The 27,869-nt window shown below is 51.0% G+C and overlaps 1 protein-coding gene across 7 annotated transcripts in view; it reads left to right on the top strand.

Moving 5' to 3' along the window:
• Window positions 1-27,869, top strand: part of TTC7B (tetratricopeptide repeat domain 7B) — a 304,954-nt gene that overhangs the window by 38,953 nt on the left and 238,132 nt on the right. For all 7 annotated transcript variants that reach the window (XM_059890973.1, XM_024998170.2, XM_024998169.2 and 4 more), the window contains exon 3: window positions 3,932-4,100. In XM_059890973.1, coding sequence (XP_059746956.1) covers window positions 3,932-4,100 — 169 coding nt within the window. The remainder of the gene's footprint in view (window positions 1-3,931; window positions 4,101-27,869) is intronic.

Here is a 27,869-nt window from a genome sequence, read left to right as displayed (position 1 = left end):
TCAGCTTTTGCTATTTTCCTGGTTCTGCCTATACAATTTTTTCCCATTGCCAAAAGTGGGGCTTCCCCAATGGTTCAGCAGATAAAGAATCTGCCTGCCATGCTGGAGACACTGAAAATGCAGGTTCGATCTCTGGGACAGGAAGATGCCCCTGGAGCAGGAAATGGCAGCCCACTGCAGTATTCTAGGTGGGAAAATCCCAGGGACAGAGGAAGCTGTGCAGGGAAAATCCCACGGGCTGCAGTCCAAGGGTCGCAGAGAGCCCGACACTACCGAGCGTGAGCACGAGAGCCTTGTAGAGTGCTCCAGAGTTGCCTTGCTACCGCGTGGGCAGACCGCCCCACTCCCACTGGCCCATGTGAAATTTCCCCCTCCACTTGACCTCAAGGTCCAGGGTCTCCTTCCTGGGAACTGGGGAAAGCCCTGTGCAGACACGTTCTTGTTCAGTCACTCAGTCATGTCCGACTCTTTGTGACCCCGTGGACTGCAGCACGCCAGGCCTCCCTGTCCTTCCCTGTCTCCCGGAGTTTGCCCACATTCACGTCCACTGAATCAGTGATGCCATCCAGCGACCTCATAGGTGCCCACGAAACACAAGTGCACCGAGGCTGGAGAGACCAGAGCAGGGGGCAGTGTGGGGGCAAAAAGTTTGAATGAGTAGCCGGCGGCCTGGCCTCTGACTCAAGTTGAGGAAGTTGCACTCTTCCGGGGCTGGGCGGCGGCCCGAGGCTGGGGCTGCTCCCCGGTCCCCCGCCTGGGGCCTGGGCCCAGACGTCTCCTCCGCACTCACCCAGCAAGCCTCTCCAGGCTGCGCCTCCCTACTGCGCCTCCATCCCTGGGATATTCCTCAAGCTCCTGCATGGTGGATGTTTGGCCTTCAAGTTTGTTAACATTTTTAAATTGAAAGCATTTTTTCTTGCAGTAGAATATAAATAACATAAAATTTATCATTATAACCATTTCTTAGCATATAGTTCGCTGGCTTCATTTTTTATTTTGTTAAAGATTTTCTTTTTTAATTTTTTTGATGTGGCCCACTTTTAAAGTCTTTATTGAATTTGTTACAATATTGTTTCAATTTCATGTTTTGGTTTTTTGGCCACCAGGCATGTGGGGTCTTAGGTCACCTAACAGGGATCGAACCTGCGCCCCCTGCTCTGGAGGGCAAAGTCTTAACCACTGGACTGCCAGGGATGTCCCAGTTCAGTGGTTTTGAAAGTGAAAGTGAAGTCACTAAGTCGTGTTCGACTCTTTGAGACCCCGTGGACTGTAGCCACCAGGCTCCTCTGTTCATGGGATTCTCCAGGCAAGAATACTGGAGCAGGTTGCCATTTCCTTCTCCAGGGGATCTTTCTGACCCAGGGTTTGAACCCAGGGATTGAACCGGGTCTCCCGCATTGGAGGCAGACACTTTAACCTCTGAGCCACCAGGGAAGCCAGTGGTTTAAGTGTGTTCATATCCTCATCACCACCACCCATCCTCCGAACCTTTTCATCACCCCAAGCTGAAGCTCTGGACTCAGCAAACAGTACTTCCCTTCTCTTCCCCCTTCAGTTTGCTTTCCAGCCTGTGGTTCTCAGTTCCAGGGAGAGAGAGAGGACACGGCAGAACCCCTAGGAAGCCTTTCCACTGTACCCAGGGCTGCCCTGTCCCCCTCTCCTGCTGGAGAACCCCACGGTGGATGCTTTTTTCACAGCTCTTTTTCTGTTTTCTCTAGTCTGCTTTGATTTCTTTCTGTTTCCAAATATGATTCTCATGCGTGCATTGGGGTCACTTGCTTGGGCCACTCTTAAAACCCCTTTTCTCCCTTCAGTCTCTCTGTCTGCCCCACGCCCTTTCAAGGACTTCCTGAAAGTCGACCACCTTGGCTTCGCCACGCTCTGGCCAGTGACCTGTGTATCACCCGCCCCATCCCAGCCATAGATTACGGGATAGTGGCGCTTCGTGGTGTGCGTCCGTCAGCTGAAAACTTCAGCCTTGTATGGCTGGGGTCCCAAGGAGGATGCCTAGGAGAGGCTGATAGATCTGTTTCCTTACATAGACAGCTAGGTCGCCTCTCCTCTACCCAGGGACAAGTAGGGGTGGGGAAGGGCCCAGGATGAGGCTGGCACACATGTGGGCCAGGAAGCCAGCCTCTCCGATAGGGAGGAGGACAAGCCCATCAGAGGACAGCTCGAATGTGCACCCTCTGGAGGGACCTGGTCAGTCCCCATAAGCAGCTGGAATGGCTCAGCTAGAAAAGCTTGTCCCTGGAAAGAAAGAAAGTCTGGTTCTTACACCAGTTTAGAAAGCCTCCCTCCTCGGGTTATTTGGGCTACAGTCAGTGGTACAGCCCCAATGCTGTGTGCTCAACCCACCAGGATGTCCACGGAGCCGCCTTTGTTGAGACAGGTGCTTCTGTGTTTTGTTCATAACACACTCCTTCCATCCTTGGACCAGCCTGAGGCCTGAGGGGAGCTTGTTTTACAGCAGCTTTATTGAAACATAATTCACATGCCTTAGAATCATTGTTCAGATTTGATGGAGAAATCAGAAGCTTTAGAGACAAGCAGAAGTTAAAAGAATTCAGCACCACCAAACCAGCTTTACAACAAATGCTAAAGAAACTTCTCTAAGCAGGAGACACCAGAGAAGGAAAAGATCTACATAAACCCCGCAAAATTAAGAAAATGGGAACAGGATCATATATATCAATAATTACCTTAAATATAAATGGGTTAAATGCACAAACCAAAAGACAGAGACTGGCTGGGCAGATGAAAACATGTGCATGCATGCACTTCCACTTACCACATCACTCTGCTTAACACCCCAAACTGTATGTAATTATTTTATATTTTTAGGTTAATCATGTTTGCATTATGGCTTGCAATTGTAATGATCCTTTTATTTTTTTGTCTGGGTATTGATTGTGAAAACTGATAAACATCTTCTACTATTGCAAAAAAAATAAAGTGTGCAATTTAATGGTTTTTAGTAGAGTCACTAAAAAGAATCTGCCTGCAATGCAGGAGACCCTTGTTTGATTCCTGGTCGGGAAGATCCGCTGGAGAAGGGATAGGCTACCCACTCCAGTATTCTTGGGCTTCCCTGGTGGCTCACCTGGTAAAGAATCTGCCTGCAATGCCGGAGACCTGGTTTCAATATTTGGGTTGGGAAGATCCGCTGGAGAAAGGATAGGCTACCCACTCCAGTATTCTGACCTGGAGAATTCCATGGACTGTGTAGACCATGGAGTCGCAAAGAGTGGGACACAACTGAGTGACTTTCACTGCACTTTCACAGTAGAGTCACAGACAATTCTAGAACATTTTCATCACCCCAGAAAGGAGCCTGTAACCATCAGCAGGCACCGCCTCTGCGCGCACCTTCCCAGCCCTAGGCGGCACTTGTCTGCTTTCAGCCTCGGTAGACCTGACCACCCTGGCCAGTATCCGCAGCCTGTGTGGCCGGCTTTTTCGCTTGGCGTCATGCGTCTGAGGCTTGCCTGTGTGGCGGCAGGGATCAGAACTCCGTTCGTGATGATGGCGGAGTGATATTCCGGGGGTGGCTGTGCTGCTGCTGCTGCTGCTAAGTCGCTTCAATCGTGTCCGACTCTGTGCGACCCCGTAGACGGCAGCCCACCAGGCTCCCCCGTCCCTGGGATTCTCCAGGCAAGAACACTGGAGAAGGAGTGGGTTGCCATTTCCTTCTCCGATGCATGAAAGTGAACAGTGAAAGTGAAGTCGCTCGGTCGTGTCCTGCTCTTGGGGGAGAGACCACCTTTTGCCGCCCAGCAGTGGCTGGGCCGGGCGCGCCGCTCCCGCCCCGGGGCCCTGTGGACGGCGCGGCGGGAAGTTCCCACGGCCGTCTGGAGTGGAGAGCCGCAGGCCCGAGGGAGTGTCAGGCGTGTATCTGAGGACAGTTTCTTTTCTCTCCTCTTCCCTCCAGTCAGAATTCCTACAGGAGTCCAGTCTGGTCCTGGCCAAGCTGCACTACGTGGAAGGAGACTGCGAAGGCGCGCTCCGCCTCTACGCCCGGGCGGGCCTGGAGGACTGGCCGCTGACGGGCGCGCCCCCGTACCGGCTGCGCATGGCCGCCGAGGCCTACGCCACCCAAGGTGAGGCGCGTCCCGCGGGCGGAGCCCGGCTCTCGCCGCCTGGGCTCTTCCTGGCGCCCGCGGTGTGACCCCGGGCCCTCGGCGGGCGTCATCCCCGGCGCTCCTGGCGAGGCAGCTGGGTTTGCCCCACGGCAGGCTCTGGGCCATGCTAAGCCCGGCGACGTGGTTTCCTCAGAACTGCAGCTCCTCGGTTGGCCTTGCAGGAGAGGAATTTCAGTCGAGTTTCCTGATAATTTATCTGCGACTTAAGCAGGGACCATTCTTGGTGGCTCAGCTGGTAAAGAATCCTCCTGCAATGCAGGAGACCTGAGTTCGATCCCTGGGTTGGGAAGATCCTCTGGAGAAGGGAAAGGCTGCCCACTCCAGTCTTGTGGCCTGGAGAACTCCATGGACTAAATAGTCCATGGGGTCGCAAAGAGTTGGACACGACTGAGCAACTTTCACTTCACAGCATATAAACAGGATTTCCCCACTAGCTCAGCAGTAAAGAATCTACCTGCCAAGCGGGAGACCCGAATTTGATCTCTGGTTGGGAAGATCTCCTGGAGGAGGGCATGGCAACCCACTCCAGTGTGTTTGCCTGGAGAATCCCATGGACAGAGGAGCCTGGGAGGCTACGGTCCATAGGGTCACAACGAATCGGACACGACTGAGTGACTCAGCATGCTGGGTTAATTAAGCCTCAGCGGTTGGCGCTTACCTGGGGGCTTGGCGGCTCAGGGTGTGGAAGGGGGACGTGCTGCCCTGTTTGCCGCAGAGGACGCTATGATCTGATCTGAGGGAGCTCCGTCCCATGGGGAGGAAAAGGACAAGAAGGCAGGACACGCACGCTGTCTGACCTTTCCAAGCTGTCACTTCCTCATCTGTGAAATGGGTATAATCACAACCACTTCATAGAGTTCTGAGGACAAAGTCACATAATATATGTAAAGCACTTACTAAATGATGTTTTGAAATGTTAGCCCCAAACAAAACAGCAAATGGGAAAAGCCAGGCCTGGGTAACAGCTTTTCAAAGGAAAGATGACTGTGGGCCAGCGGGGCCAGGAAGGCTTCCTGGAGGAAGAGGTGCACTTAGTGGGCCTCTAAAGGCCTCGGTAAGGAGACCCTCTGAAGCTGCCCCTCCCCTTCCTGCCACACCGTGGCCACACAGAGGCCCGGGTCCCAGGTGGCCTCCTGCTCTGGAACAGCAGTGAGCTGGCCACCCGTGTGCAGCCACTGTCCGCCTCGGTTGCCCGGTGCAGTGCTGACCCAGCCGCAGCATGCCCACTTGAGAGCTCTGTGGCCAGGCGGCATATTCACCCTGTTCCCTGGGAGCCTTGCTCCAGGACATTTAGATCCCTCTAGTTAATCTCTGCATCCCTGTGGGCCGTCACTCCAACGGGGTGCTGGGGCTGACAGTCCTGCAAGGCCATCTCAGCAGTTCCGAGGGTCTGCGCCACACGGCCGCCCTCCTCTGCCTGCTGCTCTCCCAGCATCTCACATGCCCTGGGCTGTGGGAGTGTGTGTGTGTGGGGGAGTGTGTGTGTGTGTGGGAGTGTGTGTGTGGGGGGGAGTGTGTGTGTGTGTGTGTGTGGGAGTGTGTGTATGGGAATGTGTGTGTGTGGGAGTGTGTGTATGGGAATGTGTGTGTGTGGGAGTGTGTGTGTGTGTGTGGCAGTGTGTGTGTGTGGGGGGGAGTGTGTGTGTGGGAGTGTGTGGGAGTGTGTGTGTGTGTGTGTGTGTGGGAGTGTGTGTGTGGGAGTGTGTGTGTGGGAGTGTGTGTGTGTGTGGGAGTGTGTGTGTGTGGGAGTGTGTGTGTGTGTGGGAGTGTGTGTGTGTGTGGGAGTGTGTGTGAGAGAGATCTGGGTGCAGCAAGAGCAAGGCGTCGTGGATGACCTGGGGTCTGCGGGCTTGTACCCAGGGGCTGGTTTGCCCGCTGGGGGTGGCGGGGCTCTGAGGGGTGCTTTAGCACCAAAAGCTCAGGTCCAGAACTGGGCTCTGCCTCAGCCTGGTGGGATAGACTGCACTGCTAGCTTAGTCTCACGGCTGCCACCCAAGCGGGCAAGGAGGGCCGCAGCTCGAGACGGGCCCTGGGTGGTGTGTGACGGCGGCAGCCCCAGCACGACTCCGGGGACACGCCGGCCGGCTCTCGGGAGGAGGGAGATACTGTCCTTCCTTCACCAGAGTGAGCCCAGGCAGGAGTCCTCAGCAGGGGCCCCTCGGGCGGGCGGGCACTGGCCCACGCCCCTCCCTCTGCCGCCTGCAGGCTGCTGCCCGCGTGGACTGAGCCGCACACTTTCGAAGGTCACCTCCCCTCTTCCAGGGGCCCTGAGGTCTGACTCGACCCGGGGTCTCAGCCAGAGCAGGGAATGTCCCTGAACGTCCACATCTGCTGGGGCAGCCGTGGCTGGGAGCGGTTTCCCTTGACTGGGTAATGTTAGCCTTGGCTCGTGGGGAATCGGAAACCCACATGTGCAGTTACAAGCACCTCCTCTGGGAGGTGAGTTAATCCTCCACACCCCTAATTTACAGACGAAGGAAATGCAACGGGGTTAGGTCACTAGGAATGACGTTGGTGCCTACTGCGTGCCAGGTGTTGTGACTCTTGTTTGGGCATCTCAGCCAAGCCTCACCACCACCTGTGGGATGGACACGACTCTTTCCGTTTCACGGATGAGCACACTGAGGCCCAGGGAGGTTGGCTACGCTGCCTGGGGTCCTACAGCCGGGACTCAGCCTCGGCCCCTGCTCCTCCGCTGAGTGTCGGGAGCGGGGCAGACTGCGGGGTGCTCAGCTCCCGAGTCCATGTTCTCAGCCACCCTGTTCCCCTGGCGTGTGGGTGGGCATCTGCTCGGGCCAGTGAGGTTTCCTCAGGCAGGAAGCATGCAGGCCCCTGGAGAACCCCTGGTTTGCACCCACACCCCTCCTCCCGGCCCCCCCTCAGGTGCCCCTCACTGCTCACCCTGCCCCAGGCTCCTGCCTGGAAGCCCCAGCCTGCAGGCTTACCCTTTCTGTCTTCTCCGAGGCCCCCCAGTGCTCACCCATTCAGAGTCTGCCGCATTTGACAGTATCGTGGCACAGGAGGTTAGAATCGCCTGAACACCATATTGGAACCAGCTGTACTGTTTCAGGCTCTCCCGCCATCTGTGAATTCCACTCGAGGAAGAAATGTTTTGCTCGAGTGCTGTCCTCAGAACCCAGCATGGTGTCTGGTCCGTAGTGCTGTTGAACATGAAAGTGTTATTTGCTCAGTCACGTCCAGCTCTTTGCAACCCATGGGCTCCTGGTGGCACAGACCACCCACCAGGCTCCTCTGTCCATGGGATTCTCCAGGCAAGAATGCTGGAGTGAATAGTCATTCCCTTCTCCAGGGAATCTTCCCCAACCAGGGATTGAACCCGCGTCTCCTGCATTACAGGCAGATTCTTTACCAACTGTGATGCTCTATTATTGATTGAAACTGATGGAAGTTCCCTTGCTCAGATTTCTACTGGGCAAGTTGCCCATCATGTAATTTAGGTGATTCTGGGCGCCTCTGCGCCTGGCTGTGATGGTCAGATGCATTTTCTTTGCCCAGTGCTAACACAGTGAGCACATCCTCGTTCGTTCAGACTCAGCCGCTGCCTGTTATGAGGAATACCTGTAAGAGCATGCTGGCATCACGTGTGACAGAGCCTGGCATGGGTCCTTCCCCAAAGGTTATACAGTTCACTTCATTTCTATTATCAGGGAGCCTCCATGTGGATCTCAGCTCCCTTCCAGCCCCCCAACTCCTTCCTCCTTTGTCTGAAACCTCAGAAGACAAGCAGAGAATGAGAGTAAGAGATGCGCAGGAACTCTTCAGCTTCTGGTAGAAGTGGGTGAATCCAGTGTAAAGGTCCTTGCTCTGAGTACAGATTGAGGTACCACCTGAAATCTCCAAGACGCCGAGTGGCCCAGACGTTCTTTTCCCAAGTTGGGAGGCTTGGGAACAGTGAACTCGTGGCCACCATCTATTTTGGGACTTAGATCTGCTGGACATCGGCTAACTTTCTGCAGTTAGGACAGCGGGGGCGGTAAGTGGCTTGTCTTCCGAGAGATGGCCTCTATCAATAGCCGAGGCTCGTGCCCTGCTGCAGTAGAGAGCACAGGTGCCCTGGCCCCAGTGAGGGCGGGCCCGTGACAGCCCTGCGGGCGAGCACCGGCTCAGGCTGGTGGGCGGCTGCTCTGCGAGGCTGCTGCTCCGCCGCGCTCCTCTAGGGCGCAGCCTCGGCCGTGCGACTGACGACCCCAGGGGGCGGCGGCCCGTGGCAGCCCTGGAACGGGGAAAGGAGAGAGCTCTGGGTGAGCAGGGGTGACACCCGTCAGTCCGCCGCTGAGAAGCCCCCACAGAGCCGCAGCCAGCAGGCGCGTGGGAGAAAGGAGAGACCGGGGACGTGCAAGCCTCTCGTTGGGTGTGTCCCTCAGACGTTGGGTGTGTCTCTGACCCAGGCAGGACCTGAAGGAGGGTGCAGATAGAGGAGCCTGTGCGGAGTGAACAAAAGGGGGCGCACAGGCCCCGAGGCTGGGCACTGGCACCCCGCGCAGGGATACGGGAGCCTGGAAACAGCCGCGTGGAGTTCAACGTCTTTTCAGAATGCGGAGGACTGACCCCCAGATGCAAACGGGGCCCTCACAGCCGTCTCTCATACACAGGTCTTACCTTGCAGTGGAGGAGACGGTGCCAGAGAGGGCAAGGGACTCACAGGCAGGGCCAAGAAGGGGAGCTGGTTCTCGGTAGGAGGCTTGTCGGGCTGAGTGACGGCTGTGGCCAGGTGGTGGTGGTGGTTTAGGCGCTCAGTCGTGTCCTACTCTTCGTGACCCCATGGACTGTCCGTGGGATTCTCCAGGCCGGAACACTGGAGTGGGTTGCCGTTTCCTTCTCCAGGGGATCTTCCCGACCCAGGGATCGAACCTGGGTCTCCTGTGTTGGCAGGCGGATTCTTCACCCCCGAGCCACCAGTGCCCAGCTGGAGAATGCGGTTACAGTGCTGGGAGCTACGTGGGGCCTCCTCTGCTTTCTTTATGCCTCCTTTGTTCCTGGGTTTGGAATGGCGCTCTGACCCGCTGGCTCAGAGTTTGGGGTTTTGGAGGCAGACTTCCAGGTTTGATCTCTAGCTTTGTCACTTACTAGCTTTAGGGTCTTGTGCAAATTACTTTCACCTCACTGGGGCCCCTTTTTTTTCATTTATAAAATGGAGGTGATAATGGTTTCTACATTACAGGGTGGTTGTAGGGAGTGAGTGAACACATGTAAAGCACTTAGCACCCTGCCTGGCAGATCAACAAAGATTAGCTAGTTTTGTTCTTATGTATCCACTTAGTTTAAACCCAAATGGACAGATCTCTTCGGCAGCCTCTGGGAACATCCAGCTGTGGGAAGAGGGGAGAGGCGCTTGTAGGGTGCCTGCTTTGTGTGGCCAAGGGTTTGGCTCCGGATGTGGGAGAGCAAGTGAGTCTGGAGGCCTGGAGCGGTGCTCAGGGGCGAAAATCTGCTAATGGTGTCTGAGGGCGCGGGTGCCAGGGGCCTGGGACGCGGGGAGTGGACCCCTAACAGGATTGCCTGCTGGGGGGGCCAAGTCAGAGTTCATGCTTCACGTCGCCAGCCTCGCCCAGGGCTCACCCGGAAGGTTAGAGGTCTTTAAAGCCGCACCCACATTCATGGTTTTATCACAAAGCACTGTTCACGTGGGGTTGGATCCTTTGATTCAAGCAGCCTTCCTTTAAGAGCCAAGAACAATTCAGCGCATTCCCACATAGCTGTCTTCAGAAGGGACGTGCTGAACACACTGGCTGATAAGAGACAGGAGAAAACGTCTCCTCTGGGCCCTGGGGAGGAGGGCGTGTCCCTTCCCACCAGACCTCCCCTCCTGGGTGGAGGCCCCGCCTTCTCTGGAGTCTGCAGACCTTGTGGGCCTCTCTGCAGAAGTGCAGTGTGATGAGCACAGCTTTGTGGAGGTGGTAACAGAATTATAGACCAGCCTCCCCTCGGAAAAGATCCTGATGCTGGGAAAGACTGAAGGCAAAAGGAGAAGGAGGCAGCAGAGGATGAGATGGTTAGATAGCAACACCGACTCAGTGGACATGACTCTGAGCAAACTCCGGGAGATAATGAAGGACGGGTGCCTGGCGTTCCCTAGTCCGTGGGGTTGCAAAGAGTCAGACACAACTTAGTGACTGAACAACAACAACACCCCCTTGGGAATGTTACCCCTTCCTCACGTGAGACTGGCCCGCTGTGCCTGAGCATCCCGTCCTGGGGTGCAGCGTCAAGATGGAAAAAGATGCTTGCCTGTTGGAGGCAGCGCCCAGGGCCGTCAACACAAACCTTTAAACACGGAAAGTCAGTCATGTCTGACTCCTTGCGACCCCACGGACTGTAGCCCACCAGGCTCCTCTGTCCATGGGATTCTCGAGGCAGGAATACTGGAGTGGGTTGCCATGCCCTCCTCCAGGGGATCTTCCCCACCCAGGGGTGAATCCGGGTCTCCTGCACTGCAGGTGGATTCCTTACCGTCTGGGCCCCCGGGGAAAAGCGATGGGACAGCTGCTGGGACAGGCGGTGCGGAGGGGCTGGCCTGGAGGCCAGGGGTCCGTGTCACCCACTCTGTCTGCCCAGCCGGCTGCTCAGCAGACTCAGTGAGTGAGCGTGCTTTGCTCACAGAGTGCTGACCCGAGTCGGCAACTACAACATCCCAGAAGGCAGAGCCCCGCGGTGGACACATGCAGAGGGTAAACCGGGGCTTCAGACTCCTGTGAAGTTCTGCCGGGAGCCGCAGGGCAGGGCCTTCCAGCTGCGGGTGAAAGACCCACCTCAGTCTGACTGGCGGCGGCGGGCCTCAGGGCTTGAAGCCAGGGCTGCCTTCTCTCCACCGCTCAGCATGTCTTTCCTGTGCTGTTTCCCTTCCCACGCCAGACTCTACTCTTGGACGGAGTCTCAGAAGTCTCAGCCAGGTTCTCACCTGGTCACTGGCCCCTCCTGGGTCACCCTTGCACCCTCGACGCTGTTCCGGTGGCCAGTGGCATGCCCTGGAGCCAGCTTAGGACCCTCGGGAAGGCCGTGATGAAGAGGGTGGGCCCTGCAGGGCACTGGGGCGGGGTGTCCCCCAGGCGGCTCAGCAGTGGCCCCTCTGAGGATGAGCCTCTTTCTCAACAAAGAGCCGGGCCCCTTATGGCGTTGTCTCCTGGAGGCGATCCCTACAGGGGAAGAGGGGAAGCGACAGCTGGAAGGGAGCCAGGTGTCACGGGCTCCCCTGGGGGCTCAGACGGTAGATAATCCGCCTGCAATGCGGGAGACCTGGGTTCCATCCCTGGGTTGGGTAGACCCCCTAGAGGATGGCATGGCAACCTACTCTGGTATTCTTGCCTGGAGAATCCCATGGACAGAGGAGCCTGGTGGGCCACAGTCCATGGTGTCGCAGTCAGACGCGATTCAGTGACTTAATACTTTGCAGGTGAGTGCTCTGTGACAGTCACTGTGGCTGGAGGTGGCCTTGGGACCAGACCACACAGGCAGCCTGCAGGGATGATGGAGGGCTCAGAGGGGAAGAAGGACTGGACTCTGCTGGGTTCTGGGTTAGAGCCAGAGCCGGGCGGTGGGAACCGCACAAAGCCCATTATTCCCATATCCCGAGACCTTTCTCACAGCCGCAGCCATCTCAGACTCCTGCGGCCTTGAGAGGTGGGCGTTCCTGTTGGGTTAGCGCTTACTGAGCCCTCCCACCTGAGAATCCCATGTCAGAGGGGCCTGGTGGGCTACAGTCCATGGGGTCGTGAAGAGTGGGACACGACTGAGTGACTCACACTTTCTCTTTCCCAAGAGCCAGGCGAGCCGTCTGCAGGCCTCCCCGCTTGAGGGTGCTGCATCTGGAGAACAGTCCTGTGCAGCAGGGGCGGTGTTCTCTGCAGGGACGGCTGAAAGCTCGCATTTCAGAGGTGAGGTGGGATTCAAATCCAGGCCCGGGGACTCTGGAGCCCAGACTATTTCTGCTCTCTCGAACCGCCCTTCAGTTGGATTAAGGAGGTCACTGAGGGAACTCTGGTGTCAGACACCTGCTCACCCTTGATGCTGCTCTGCAACTCTTCAGCAATTTAATCAAAGTCCCACTTTTCTTATCTACACAATGGAAATAGTGGTACTCTGACACGAATCCTGAGAAGAATGAATGAGACACAACGAGGAGAAGCTCTGACATATGTAGACCTGAGTCAACAGGTCTGACCCCAGGTATCCTGCAATGGGCTCTGCCCTCCCCTAGGCCCTGCCTGTCATGGGGGTGATGCTTCTGTCTTGAGGCTGACCTTCTGCCTCTTCCCCAGGATTTCACTTTATTATTCCGCTTAGTACGGACAAGACACATTGTATAAAAACAAGAAATACAGACCAGTCAAAAGAAAGTTAAAATGCCCATCACCCTGTCCCCCCAGAGCCGCCTTTGCTGACATTTGAGTGTTTCCTTCCAGATCGTCTCCGTACACATCCGTGTGGCCTTTTTGCTTTTATAAAGTGAGGTTCTATCACATATGCTGCTTTGGGACCTGCTGCCACTGTGACAGCAGATGCATTTCTGCAGTGTCTTAGCAGCAGTGCCGCATTTCATTCTATGGATAAGCTATAATGTATTTAACTGGAAAGGCCTCTATTTTTGGCCGTGTGGGCTGTTTTCAGCTTTTCTCAGCTACATGTGAGGCTGTGACCAACGCCCTCTCAGCCTGGTTGCTGCACTCGTTCTTAACGGTTTCCCTGGGAGAGGTTTCTAGAAGTGGGGTTTCTGGGTCAGGAGAGGAGTATTTCCAGACTGTCCTGCAGAACAGCCGTACCTGTGTGCTTTCTACCTGCGCTGTGTGGGACCAGCTGCCTTTCATTCCGACCTTTGATCTGAAAATGAACATTTATTCTTCACTTGTATGTCGGGTATAGGCTATTTGGAAAATTAAGAAAAATATAAAGCAGAAAATAAAACCAGTCATCTTACTGCTACTTGAGTTAGTCATAATGATGTATTTTTAAAAGATATATAGACAGATATTTATATCTATCTTTAAATAAGTCTGATTTATGTGCTGTGCTGTGCTAAGTTGCTTCAGTCATGTCTGACTCTGCGACCCCATGGACTGTATCCTGCCAGGCCCCTCTGTCCATGGGCTTCTCCAGGTGAGAATACTGGAGTGGGGTGCCATGCCCGCTTCCGGGAAATCTTCCTGACCCAGGGATTGAAGCCACATCTCTTAGGTCTCCTGCGTTGAGAGGCAGGTTCTTTACCACTATTGCAACCCAGGAAGCCCATGAAATTTATAAATATATTCATATTTTGTACACAATTAGGATTGTGTTATATATACTGTTTTCTGCTTTTTTCACTGTATGTATATATGTGTGTACATGACAGTTATTTTTCCATGTCATTAAATATTTTTGAAACCAATTTTTAAAGGCTGCACAGTGGTGTGTATGCCTTATGCATATTTTTGAACCAACTGCCTGTGGAACATCTGTGTTGTTTCAGTTTTTCATATTACAAATATGCTCTACAGCTTTCTAGAAAAATAACTTTATTGAGATATAATTTACATCCCATAAAGTCCAACCTTTTATAGTGTACACTTCAGTGGTTCAGAGTTGTGTAACAATCACCATGGTCAATTTGAGAACATTTTCATCACCCCAGAAGAAATCAGTGCTCGGTAATGGTCACATCCATTATCTGATTAATCGCCGCCCCCCAGGCATGTGCTGTGCTTACTCACCCAGTCGTGTCCGACTGTCTGTGACCCGTGGACTGTAGCCCACCAGGCTTCTCTGTCCGTGGGATTCTCCAGGCAAGAAGACTGGAGTGCGTGGCCATGCCCTTCCCAATGGGATCTTCCTGACCTAGAAATCGAACCCGGGTCTCCAGCATTGCAGGCGATTCTTTACCAGCTGAGCCACCAGGGAACACCCCCGCCCCCAGGCACAGTCAGTCACTAAGCTACTTTTTCTCGATAGATTTGCCTATTCTAGACATTTTAGATAAACAGAACATCCTAACGTGATGTTTTGTGTCTGGCTTTTTCACTTGGCATGTTCCCAGGGTTCTCACATGTTATAGCATGTATCATTCCTTTTTATGGCCGAATAATGCTCCATTGTATAAACATGCCACATTTACATTTGTTAATCCATGCAGAGTTGATGGACGTGAGGTTGCTCCTACTTTCTAGCTGTTATCAATAATGCTGCTGTAAACATTTGTGCACCAAATTTGGGGTAGGTACACGTGTTCATTGCTCTTGGGTATATACTTAGGAGTGAAATTACTGGGTCATGTGATCAGATCAGATCAGAGCAGTCGCTCAGTCGTGTTCGACTCTTTGCAACCCCATGAATTGCAGCGCGCCAGGCGTCCCTGTCCATCACCAACTCTCGGAGTTCACTCAGACTCATGTCCATCAAGTCAGTGATGCCATCCAGCCATCTCATCCTCTGTCGTCCCCTTCTCCTCCTGCCCCCAATCCCTCCCAGCATCAGAGTCTTTTCCAATGAGTCAACTCTTCGCATGAGGTGGCCAAAGTACTGGAGTTTCAACTTTAGCATCATTCCTTCCAAAGAAATCCCAGGGCTGATCTCCTTTAGAATGGACTGGTTGGATCTCCTTGCAGTCCAAGGGACTCTCAAGAGTCTTCTCCAACACCACAGTTCAAAAGCATCAATTCTTCGGCGCTCAGCCTTCTTCACAGTCCAACTCTCACATCCATACATGACCACAGGAAAAACCATAGCCTTGACTAGATGAACCTTTGTTGGCAAAGTCATGTCTCTGCTTTTCAATATGCTATCTAGGTTGGTCATAACTTTCCTTCCAAGGAGTAAGCGTCTTTTAATTTCATGGCTGCAGTCACCATCTGTAGTGATTTTGGAGCCCAGAAAAATAAAGTCTGACACCGTTTCCACTGTTTCCCCATCTATTTCCCATGAAGTGGTGGGACCGGATGCCATGATCTTTGTCTTCTGAATGTTGAGCTAATTTAAGCCAACTTTTTCACTCTCCACTTTCACTTTCATCAAGAGGCTTTTTAGTTCCTCTTCACTTTCTGCCATAAGGGTGGTGTCATCTGCATATCTGAGGTTATTGATATTTCTCCTGGCAATCTGGATTCCAGCTTGTGCTTCTTCCAGCCCAGCGTTTCTCGTGATGTACTCTGCATAGAAGTTAAATAAGCAGGGTGACAATATACAGCCTTGACGTACTCCTTTTCCTATTTGGAACCAGTCTGTTGTTCCATGTCCAGTTCTAACTGTTGCTTCCTGACCTGCATACAAATTTCTCAAGAGGCAGATCAGGTGGTCTGGTATTCCCATCTCTTTCAGAATTTTCCACAGTTTATTGTGATCCACATAGTCAAAGGCTTTGGCATAGTCAATAAAGCAGAAATAGATGTTTTTCTGGAACTCTCTTGCTTTTTTGATGATCCAGTGGATGTTGGCAATTTGATCTCTGGTTCCTCTGTCTTTTCTCAAACCAGCTTGAACATCTGGAAGTTCACGGTTCACATATTGCTGAAGCCTGGCTTGCAGAATTTTGAGCATGACTTTACTAGCATGTGAGATGAGTGCAATTGTGCGGTAGTTTGAGCATTCTTTAGCATTGCCTTTCTTTGGGATTGGAATGAAAACTGCCCTTTTCCAGTCCTGTGGCCACTGCTGAGTTTTCCAAATTTGCTGGCATATTGAGTGCAGCACTTTCACAGCATCATCTTTCAGGATTTGAAATAGCTCAGCTGGAATTCCATCACCTCCACTAGCTTTGTTCGTAGTGATGCTTTCTAAGGCCCACTTGACTTCACATTCCAGGATGTCTGGCTCTAGGTGAGTAATCACACCATCGTGATTATCTGGGTCCTGAAGATCTTTTTTGTACAGTTCTTCTGTGTATTCTTGCCATCTGTTCTTAATATCCTCTGCTTCTGTTAGGTCCATACCATTTCTGTCCTTTATCGAGCTCATCTTTGCATGAAATGTTCCTTTGGTGTCTCTGATTTTCTTAAAGAGATCCCTAGTCTTTCCCATTCTGTTGTTTTCCTCTATTTCTTTGCATTGATCACTGAAGAAGGCTTTCTTATCTCTTCTTGCTATTCTTTGGAACTCTGCATTCAGATGCTTATATCTTTCCTTTTCTCCTTTGCTTTTGGCTTCTCTTCTTTTCACAGCTATTTGTAAAGCCTCCCCAGACAGCCATTTTGCTTTTTTGCATTTCTTTTCCATGGGGATGGTCTTGATCCCTGTCTCCTGTACAGTGTCACGAACCTCATTCCATAGTTCATCAGGCACTCTATCTATCAGATCTAGGCCCTTAAATCTATTTCTCACTTCCACTGTATAATCATAAGAGGTTTGATTTAGGTCATACCTGAATGGTCTAGTGGTTTTCCCTACTTTCTTCAATTTCAGTCTGAATTTGGCAATAAGGAGTTCATGATCTGAGCCACAGTCAGCTCCTGGTCTTGTTTTTGCTGACTGTATAGAGCTTCTCGATCTTTGGCTGCAAAGAATATAATCAATCTGATTTCGGTGTTGACCATCTGGTGATGTCCATGTATAGAGGCTTCTCTTGTGTTGTTGGAAGAGGGTGTTTATTATGACCAGTGCATTTTCTTGGCAAAACTCTATTAGTCTTTGCCCTGCTTCATTCTGTACTCCAAGGCCAAATTTGTGATAACTCTGTGTTTAACTTTTTTGAGGAACTGTAAACTATTTTCCAAAGAGAGCTGTATTACTCTGAAAGGTGCTAGTTTCTCCACGTCCTTGTCAGCACTCTATCTGCTCTTTTGATTACAGTTGTCCTAGTGTGTAGGTGAAGTGGTAGCTCATTGTGGTTTTCGTTTCCCTAACGACTAATGATGTTGAATAATTTTCGTGTTCTTATTGGCCATTTGTGTATCTTTTTTGGAAAAATATCTTTTTAGATTCTGTGTCCATCTTAAAAGTGGGCAATCTGTTTTATTACTGAGCAGTAACAGCTCTTATCCAGTCTAGACACAAGTCCCTGCACGTCCATAGGGTTTTAAGGTGTTTGCTCCCCTTCTGTGGGTTGTCTGTTTACCTTCTTGATGGCGCCCTTGGAAATGTAAAAGTTTACGTTTTGATTCATTTAGTTTCTCTCTTTTTTCTCTCTTGCCTCTTCTGTGCTTTTGGTGTTGTATCTGTTGACTAATCACTGTCACAAAAAAAATTTTTTTAATTTAAAAAGTTTTACAGTTTTAACTCTTACATCTAGGTCTGTGTTCTACTTTGAGTTTATTTTTGTATATAGTGTGAGGTAGGGGCCTGACTTCATTCTTTTCTCTGTGGTTATTCTCGCACTATGTTGAGACTATTTTTTTCCCATTGAATTGTTTTGATGTCTTTGTTGAATTCAATTGAGTGTAAATGCCAAGGTTTATTTCTGGATTCTGAGTCCCATTGCATTGGTCTCTATGTCTACATTTACGCCAGCACTATCCTGTCTTTATTACGTAGCTCTGTAGTAAGTTTTAAGGTTGGGAAGTATGAGTCCTCCAACTTTGTTATTCTTCCCAAGATTGTTTTGGCTTTTCTGGGTCCCTTATATGTCCATATAAATTTTAGACTCAAATAGTCAATTACCGTGGGGAAAAAAAAGCTTACTGGGAATTTGATAAAGATTATGTTGAATTTGATAAGGATTATGTTGAATCTGTAGATTGATTTGAGGAATATTGCCATCTTAACAATATTAGGTCTTCCAGTCCATGAACATGGAATGTCGTCTTTAATTTCTTTCAAAAATGTTTTTTAGTTTTTGGTGTACGAGCCTTATTCCTTTTTTAAATTTATTCCTAAGTCTTATTCTTTTGGATGCTATCATAAGTGGAATTGTTTTCTTAGTTTAAGTTTTAGAATGTTCATTGCTAGTGTATAAAATATACAACCGACTCTTGTATATTGATCTTTTATTCTATAACCTTGCTGTACTCATTTATTAGCTCATAATTTTTATGGATTCTTTAGGCTTTTCCATAAATATGTCACCTGTAAATAGGGTATTTTTACTTCTTGCTTTCCAATCTGAATGCCTTTTATTTATTTTATTGCCAAACTGCATTAACTGGAACCTCTAGTACCGTGTTGAATAGAAGTGACCAGAGCAGAGATTTTTGTCATAGGATGAAAGCTTTCAGTCTTCACAAGTAAGTACTGTGTTAGCTGTGGGTTTTTCATAAATGGTCTTTACCAGGTTGAAGAACTATTTCCAGCTTGTGGAGTGTCTTTATTATAAAGGGGTGTTAGATTTTGTCAGATGCTTTTTCTACTGAAATAACTGTGTGATCTTTTGTGCCTTATTCTTCTACTGTGCTGTATGCTCAGTCACTCCGTCACGTCCGACTTTGATCTACAGCCCACCAGACTCCTCTGTCCATGGGATTTTTCAGGCAAGAATACTGGAGTGAGTTGCCATTTTTCTCCTCCAGGGAATCTTCCAGACCCAGAGATCGAATGTGTGTCTCCTGCATTGCAGGCAGATCTTTACTTGATGAACCATCAGGGAAGCCATTCTTCTGTTAGGCTGGATTATATTGATTGATTTTTGTATGTTAAAGCCAACCGTGCATTCCTGGAATAAGTCCCACTTGGTCATAATATATAATCCTTTTTATATGTTGCTGGATTTGGTGCACTAACATTTTGTTGAGGATTTTTAATCTGTATTCATAATGGTGTAGTTTTCTTGGGATGTCTGTCTGGTTTTGTTATGAAGATAATACTGGTGCTATAGAGTGAACTGTGGAGTGTTACCTCCTCTTCTTTTTGGAAGAGTTTGTGAAGGATTGGTGTTGATTCTACTTTAAACATTTGGCAGAATTCCCCAGTAAGCTGTCTGAGCGCAGGCTTTTCTACGTAGGATGTTTTTTGATTACTGATTCAATCTCTTGATACTCTATTGTTTTAATAGACTTTAATAGCCTTTCCTTGTTCTTCACTTGCTTCTTCATGGCATCTTTTCATTGGAGCCCTGAGCTTCTGATCATGCAAACAATCCTGATTAGAAAAGAATGCTCTTCAGCCAGTTATCATTTTCAGGGTGGATGCCTGTGAAATAGTCTCTATTTTCTTCTACAATAATATCTTCAGTAACCTGGATAGACTTAGATGTCGTCATACTGAGTGAAGTAAGTCAGACAGAGAAGGAGAGATATTGTATGACATCCCTTATATGGATAATATAAAAAGATATTATACAAATGAACTTATTTACAAAAGAGAAACAGACTCACAGACTTAGAGAACAAACTTAATGGTTGCTGGGGGAAGACGGGGGATGGGCTAATTAGGGAGTTTGGGATGGATATGTACGCACTGCGATATTTAAATGGATAACCAACAAGGTGCTACTGCAGGGCACAGGGAACTCTGCTCAATGGTACATGGCGGCCTGGATAGGAGAGGAGTTTGGGGAGCATGGACATGTATCGGTATGGCTGAGTCCCTCTGCTCGCCACCTTAAACTACCAAAGCATTGTTAATCAGCTAAACTCCAATATAAAATGTTATAAGAGAATAATCATAACACCGCGAGTAGCTGCTCACCCATGTTACAGAGTGAACTCAGTTCATGTGGTAGCCACGGGAAGCAGGACTACCTATATTTGCAATTGATTAGCAAAGTCACCCTGGTGGATGGGTCCTAGTTTTTCCTGCTAGGAGGCTGTCAGCCACTGTCAGGTGAACAGGAGGAATGACTTAATTAAGTTCATGAGCAAGAAAGATTTTTCTGGCAAATAGTGGAAAACAGATTAGAAGGAATTAAAGCTTATGAGGAAGGAGAATGGTTGGAGAGGTGAGCTGGCTTTGGGTTCTGCATTTCAGGGGGCTTGACTTCTGGAGGCTGTTTCCAGGTGGCAAGAGGAAGGAGGAGCCACCTCAGGCAGCACCTTTGACAGCAGCCATACGTCTTCAGTTGTTCCCGCTGCAGCCAGACAGACCTTTCCTCTGCGGTTCCTTCTGGGTCCCACCCAGCAGCCCACCTTCTCCACTCTTTAACTCCACCTCATCCTTCGATTCTTTCCAGCCCTGGGATGTTCGTGCCTTCCTGTTGTTGCAGAATTTGGGGATGCCATGCCATCCTGTTTGGCTTCTCATCCATTTCATCACTTAGGCAGACAGTTCCATACATTAGATCTCCTTTATTTGAAAGAACTAGAGTTGACTCCTTTGTCCCAGTGGACAGTGCAAAAGCCAGAATTGAAGTAGGCCATGGAGATGGTATGTATGCTGTGTGGTTGAGGAAGGAATCGAGGTGACTGTGAGATTTTTGGCTTAGCTCTCTGGGCAGGTAATGCTGCTGTTCAACCAGGTGAGGATCACAGAGGAGCTGCCAGTCTTCCTAGGAGGGTGGGGTGAAGATACGGGGGTGCAGGTGAGCACCGTGCTACCTCTGTGACTACAAGGGGGTGCTGTGCAGGGACCCATCCTCATTCTGGGGCTGCTGCTCTCAGCAGGAGGGTCTCCAGGCTTTCGGTTTGTTGGTCAGGGTCTGGGGACAGACTGTGTGTACACTTGGTTTCAACCCAGGAGTGGCTGAATCTCGTTCAGGGGACCACCAAGTGAGGCAGGCAGGTAGTCCAACATGTAACAGGGGAGCTGAACCTCAGGCACAGTGCCTGCCAGGGCTCAGCTCACAGAGGGAGAAGGGACGCAGGTGACAGACAGCCTTCCCCTGGGTTTGACCTAAAGCACGTGAGCATTTGTACATCTGTGGCAGATTTAATCCTTAAGTAGGTCGAAGTTAAAATGTGATGAAGGCTGTACGCAGTCCAAGGTTGAATGTACCACAGAAAAACATACGCTGCGGGCGTCGGGAGTGGACAGCACTCCCCCGCTCCCCATTGTTCCCTTTTCCTTCCTGTTGAAGCTCCAGCTCTGGATAAGCTCTGCTGACCGGGATGAGTCTAGGCCGGGTGTGCATTTTCCCGGTCCTGGAGGCTTTGGCCGGTCTGGCCCAGCTGGGTCCAGGCCATGCTCCATCCCACCCACACTCTGCTCCCCTGCCTGCCGGCTGCCTGCCTGCCTGCCTCACCTCTGCCGGGCTCCTTCCCACCTCCGCTTGGCTTCCCCCTCCAGCCTGGAGTCTCCTTCGCTGACAACCTCTCCAGCGCCATCATCCACTCGAGCCCTCTCCTTCCTCCAATTCCACCTCTATTTCTAGTGAACACCATCCAGCTTGGCATTCTGTTTTTGTTTAATTATCACATCTGTCATGTGCCTCTCTCAGACTATGACTGCATGATTAATGAACTCACTCAACCAGCAAATATGCGAGTGCCTGCTCTGGGGTGGGCTCTGGGCTGGGCCAGGTCTAGGCTGCTGGCTGCAGATCCCAGCATGTGAACCAGGGTACGTGCTTGCCACACAGGACTACGTGTGCTGGGATGGTTCTCTACACAACTCCCCTGGCATTCAGGACCACACTATCTATCTTCTATAGATAAATGCCACCTAAGTAACAAAAATTTCTTAAGCAGGAGTGCAGTGTTTTTAGTGTGTTCTGAAATGCTCTCCATTTTAAAAGAAAATAGATTTTGGTCTGGGTCTGCTATAAGACACATAATCTTGTCTCTAACTCCTCTTCTGCCCATGCTCACCTTCAGGTGGAATCATCTCAGTGTGTAACCTGTCTTTCAGTTTGTTGGGCTCTTTAGACCCCATCTCCCAGAGCTCGCTTTTTGGAACCCAGGGACTCTTCGGGCCTCCTTAATGCAGTCTTCTCCCCTGCAGCGCATGCCAGTTGCTGTATTTTTCATTCTTGGGATTTGGGTCCTTATTTCTAGGATCCCCTTGAGGCTAGCCAGGTTCTAAAAGATCACGTGGTCCAGGCTTCTATTTAGTATTTTAAAACCCGGACTCCTGACTCCTAGCAGAGCGCTCATGCCGCCACAGCCCATCCCTTGGCTTCTATCATTTCCAGGCCCTGTCTGGTGTTCATTTTCTTCCCCCAAATGTTCCTGATGCTTTGGGAATGAAAAAAGCGTCCGTATTTGGAAAGCTCAGAGCTCTCTGGGGGCGGGAGCAGAGCACAGACTGTACTGCGGAGAGGAAGGTGTCAGAGCTGGCTCTGCGGGCTCCCCGCCCCGACCCCCTGCGACGAGCGCAGCAGAGGAAGCTGCGCTGGACCCTGGCTGGACCCCCTGCCCAGTCCCTTGCCTTGACCCATGAGCCAGAGACCCGTGTCTGCCCTTCAGGGCACGGTGCAACCTTGCAAGACAGGGAGAGGAACTCGGGTTTGTTAAGCTCGTACTAAGAGCCAGGTTCTGGAGTAACAGTAGTCAGTTATTAGTAATTACAGCATGTTTAGGGGCTTCCCAGGTGGCTTCAGTGGTAAAGAATACGCCTGCGAATGCAGGGGCTGTGGGTTCGATCCCTGGGTGAGGAAGATCCCTGGAGGAGGAAATGGCAACCCACTCCAGGATTCTTGCCTGGAGAATCCCACGGACAGAGGAGCCTGGCGGGTTACAGTTCGTGGGGTCGCAGAGAGTCAGAGATGACTGAGAACGCACGCACAGCATTCTTAAAAAACCTTCCAGACACCCTCCGCACACCTGCCCCCAAAACCCTTACACCTTACGCGGTGCCGCCCCCGTTAAGAGGACCACAAGGCGGACCCTCTGCTTCAGCGCCAGTTCTTTCCCCCCTTGCCGGCAGGCGCTTGCCTTATGGACCGGCCGGTACCTCGTTTGTGCAGGCCGCCCAGGAGCAGAAACGCCGCCCCGAGCGAGGCCGCCTTCCCCCAGGCGCCGGGAGCGGGCCCCCAGGCCTGGTCGGAGGTTGCAGGGCGTCCTGGAGAACAGCCCGCGCCCTGAACAGCGGGGGCGACACTCAGGCTTCTGACTGAACAGCTTTCTTGGGCGCCGTGGCCACGTGAGGGCCTCGGAACTCGACGTCAGGCGCGGCAGCGGGTGCCTGAGGCGCAGTCGCGGCGCGAGGCGGGCCCCTCACGCCCCGGCGTCGGCCCTTCTCCCCGCCGCCGCCAGGGGGCGCGGAGCCGCGTGCGCCGGGACTCGCGCGTGCGCGGGCCCCTCACGCCGGGGCGCCGGGCGGTTCTCCCGCCGCCGCCAGGGGGCGCGGGGCCGCGCCCGCCGAGGCCGTGCATGCGCGGAGTCGCCGCGGCCTCGCCGCCGCGCGGGGGGTTCTGGGTCCTGCCCGCGCTCGCCGGCCGCCTCTATCCTCGGGTCGGCTGGCCTCCCGCGGGCTCCGGGGCCGCTCCTCGGGACCGTGCCTGGTGTGGGCGATTCCCCTGGGTCTCGGCCGTCCTCGCCGGCCTCGGGGTCCGTCCTCCGCCGCCCTCTGCGGTCTCACGTTCACAGGGAGCCCCGCAGGGGGCTCGGCAAGTTAAACAGGGGTGCAGCACCCCTGGGAAAGAGCGCGGAGTTGTGGGAGTGCGTTCTGAGCGGGGAGGGTTAGCAGGAGTGGACAGACCCCAGCTCTTCAGGACTGGAAGCCCCTGGTGATAAGGACGCCCACGGAGCATTGTCTTCCCTGAGGTGAACCGCGTCTAGAGCTGGCAGAACCCGATCCAGATCTGTAGGGGCGGGGGCGAGCTGGTGACGGGCCTTCTAGGTGCCCTGCAGCCAGAGCCCGGCCTGTCACACTGGAGGGAGGCCCTTCCTGCCTGGCAGGAGGGTTCTGCTCCTGGGGGGCCGATCCCTGCGCCCGTGAACTCGCCCTGGAGGCGAGCTCGCTCAGCCAGTGCTGTGTGACCTGGGGCAGATAATGCACCCTCTCTGAGCCCGGGCCGCCCAGGTGCTAGTGGTGAAAAGAAAAATCTGCCTCCTAATGCAGGAGACAGGAGACTCAGGTTGGACCCCTGGAAGAAGGCATGGCAACCAGCTCCAGTATTCTTGCCTGGAGAATCCCAGGGACAGAGGAGCCTGGAGGGCTACAGTCCTTGGGGTCGCAAAGAGTCAACGCAACTGAACACACAAACACACACTTTGAGCCTGCAGAGTGAGGAGAGAGAAGATAGGGGTTCAGTTTTTCCCCTTCAGAAGCTGCTGCTTACTTTTTTGAAGTCGAGATCTCTTCAGGGGCAGTGAGAAAACAGTTCAGTAGAAAACTATGCAAGAATGGAGGGAAGTGGGCGCAAAGTGGGGTTCTGGGGGTCCTTGCGGAGTTGTTTTGTCCATGTGCAAGCTCCAGAAAATGTGGGAGCACGGGTGTGAGAACAGGGGAGCCGTGAGGCCGTGTCCTGCTGCGGACCTGCCCTCTGAGCTGTCCGGAGCTGTTTATCCCGCAGTGGTGCTCCCGCAGGCCTCCTCCCACCTAGAATTAATGATTCTGCGAGTCCTGGGAGGCTGGATGCCACACATCTCAGGTTGCAAGTCAAAGCTTCCTGTTTATATTTAGATGGTGTAAGAAGAGTAAGAGCCCTTTTATTGCTGCTGACCCATATTCATATTTCATGTTGTGTTGATCGACTCCTCATTGGTTCTTATTTGGGGAACAGAGACTTAAGGAGCCCAAAGAAAGTTTGGGGCTTAGTTGAAGGTACACTGAGGTACTCATACTTAGTTCTTCTGATACCATATCTGGCTCAGTCACTGTGCTTTTTACCTTGTGGTGGAAATGTCTCCTCCATCCTAGTGATGTGGCTTCTCAAGGGAGAGGACCGGGTCCTGCTCTGTGAAGCCCAGCCGTGGTGCCTCGAGAGAACCCGTGGGATGGAGAAAGGGAAGGCTCAGCAGTTCACTGGCCATTCGGATTCCTTGCTGTCGTTAGGGCTACACTTTGTGCTGTAGGGATCCCCTGAGGAGGATGAGTCCACTCTTCTTAGGAAAGAAACTGGAACCAAGACCAGAGGCTTAAGTTGCGTCATGTATTAACAATGGAGGAGGAAATGGCAACCCACTCCAGTATTCTTGCCTGGGAAATTCCATGGGCAGAGGAGCCTGGCGGGTGACAGTCCGTGGGGTTGCAGAGGGTTGGACATGCCTGAGCAGCTGAGCACATCCACACGTGTATTAGCAAGATCGAGGGTGCGTGCTAGTATGTTAACTGTGCTTGATTCCAAGTGGTGGGGATGCAGTTGATTGCTTTGTCTTCTCGTTGCTTTTCTATATTTTACAGACACTCAGAAAGTTGAGGAGGATTGCTCTTCTCCCCAGGAAAGTTCCTTCAGTTCAGTTCAGTTCAGTCACTCAGTCGTGTCCGACTCTTTGTGACCCCATGAATCGCAGCACGCCAGGCCTCCCTGTCCATCACCATCTCCCCGAGTTCACTCAAACTCATGACCATCGAGTCGGTGATGCCATCCAGCCATCTCATCCTCTGTCGTCCCCTTCTCCTCCTGCCCCCAATCCCTCCCAGCATCAGAGTCTTTTCCAATGAGTCAACTCTTCGCATGAGGTGGCCAAAGTACTGCAGTTTCAGCTTTAGCATCACTCCTTCCAAAGAAATCCCAGGGCTGATCTCCTTTAGAATGGACTGGTTGGATCTCCTTGCAGTCCAAGGGACTCTCAAGAGTCTTCTCCAACACCACAGTTCAAAAGCATCAATTCTTCGGCACTCAGCTTTCTTCATAGTCCAACTCTCACATCTGTACATGACCACTAGAAAAACCATAGCCTTGACTAGAAGGATCTTTGTTGCCAAAGTGATGTCTCTGCTTTTCAATATGCTATCTAGGTTGGTCATAACTTTCCTTCCAAGGAGTAAGCGTCTTTTAATTTCATGGCTGCAGTCACCATCTGTAGTGATTTTGGAGCCCCAAAAAGATAAAGTCTGACACTGTCTCCACTCTTTCCCCATCTATTTCCCACGAAGTGGTGGGACCGGATGCCATGATCTTCGTTTTCTGAATGTTGAGCTTTAAGCCAACTTTTTCACTCTCCTCTTTCACCTTCATCAAGAAGCTTTTGAGTTCCTCTTCACTTTCTGCCATAAGGGTGGTGTCATCTGCATATCTGAGGTTATTGATATTTCTCCTGGCAATCTTGATTCCAGCTTGTGCTTCTTCCAACCCAGCATTTCTCATGATGTACTCTGCATAGAAGTTAAATAAACAGGGTGACAATATACAGCCTTGACGTACTCCTTTTCCTATTTGGAACCAGTCTGTGGTTCCATGTCCACTTCTAACTGTTGCTTCCTGACCTGCATACAGATTCCTCAAGAGGCAGGTCAGGTGGTCTGGTATTCCCATCTCTTTCAGAATTTTCCACAGTTTATTGTGATCCACACAGTCAAAGGCTTTGGCATAGTCAATAAAGCAAAAATAGATGTTTTTCTGGAACTCTCTTGCTTTTTCGATGATCCAGTGGATGTTGGCAATTTGATCTCTGGTTCCTCTGCCTTTTCTAAAACCAGCTTGAACATCTGGAAGTTCATGGTTCACATATTATTGAAGCCTGGCTTGGAGAGTTTTGAGCATGACTTTACTAGCATGTGAGATGAGTGCAGTTGTGTGGTAGTTTGAGCATTCTTTAGCATTGCCTTTCTTTGGGATTGGAATGAAAACTGCCCTTTTCCAGTCCTGTGGCTACTGCTGAGTTTTCCAAATTTGCTGGCATATTGAGTGCAGCACTTTCACAGCATCATCTTTTAGGATTTGAAATAGCTTAGCTGGAATTCCATCACCTCCACTAGCTTTGTTCGTAGTGATGCTTTCTAAGGACCACTTGACTTCACATTCCAGGATGTCTGGCTCTAGGTGAGTAATCACACCATCGTGATTATCTGGGTCCTGAAGATCTTTTTTGTACAGTTCTTCTGTGTATTCTGGCTACGTCTTCTTTATATCTTCTGCTACTGTTAGGTCCATACCATTTCTGTCCTTTATCGAGCTCATCTTTGCATGAAATGTTCCCTTGGTATCTCTAATTTTCTTGAAGAGATCTCTAGTCTTTCCTATTCTGTTGTTTTCCTCTATTTCTTTGCATTGAAGAAAACTAAGAAAACTAAGGAAAGGTCCTTAGTTGATAATAACAATTACTGTTTATCAATAGTAGCCCGGACCGGACTAACCTCATAATAATCGGTTAGAGAAAATGCTTTTATTTTCATCTGCTTCTTGAGGAAACAGAGGCCCCAAGATATTGAGGAAATTGCTCAAAGTCACAGAGCTAGAAAATGGAGAAGCGAGGGTTTGAATCCAAGTCTGTCTAATTATGTACTTTCATGTATTTTTCACGTTTGTGTATTTTCACTTATTATTTTACCCAGTGTATGGGTTGCAGATCACAGTTGGTGATTTTGGGCACAAAGATTAGAAATGTTGCAAGGAAACCTGGGATTACCCCTTGACCTCCCAGTTCTATTTAAGGTATATATTCAAGAGATGTGGAAGTGTATGTCCATACAACAGCCAGTAGGTGGATATTCGTAGCATAATTCATAATATCCAAAAAGCGTAAAGAACCCCAGTGTCGGTGGGCTGATGAATGGGTAAGTGAAATGTGTTATGTCCACACGGTGGAATATCAGCCATAAGACTGACGGCTGATGAATGGGTAAGTGAAATGTGTTCTCTCCACACGGTGGAATATCAGCCATAAGACTGACGGCTGATGAATGGGTAAGTGAAATGTGTTCTCTCCACACGGTGGAATATCAGCCATAAGACTGACACAGTTGGAGCTAGATAGAAGTGGAAGTTGTACAGCATCATGAATGTCATAAATGTCGCTAAATTCTTCACTTTAAAATGGCTCATTTCTTGTCATGTGAATTTCCCCTCTGTTTGAAAAAAAGGAACGAGGTATTGATACATGCTACAGTGGTGGC

The sequence above is a fragment of the Bos taurus genome, chromosome 10, assembly GCF_002263795.3.
Source record: "Bos taurus isolate L1 Dominette 01449 registration number 42190680 breed Hereford chromosome 10, ARS-UCD2.0, whole genome shotgun sequence".
Classification (NCBI taxonomy): domain Eukaryota; kingdom Metazoa; phylum Chordata; class Mammalia; order Artiodactyla; family Bovidae; genus Bos; species Bos taurus.
This window is presented reverse-complemented; position numbering and strand designations above follow the sequence as displayed.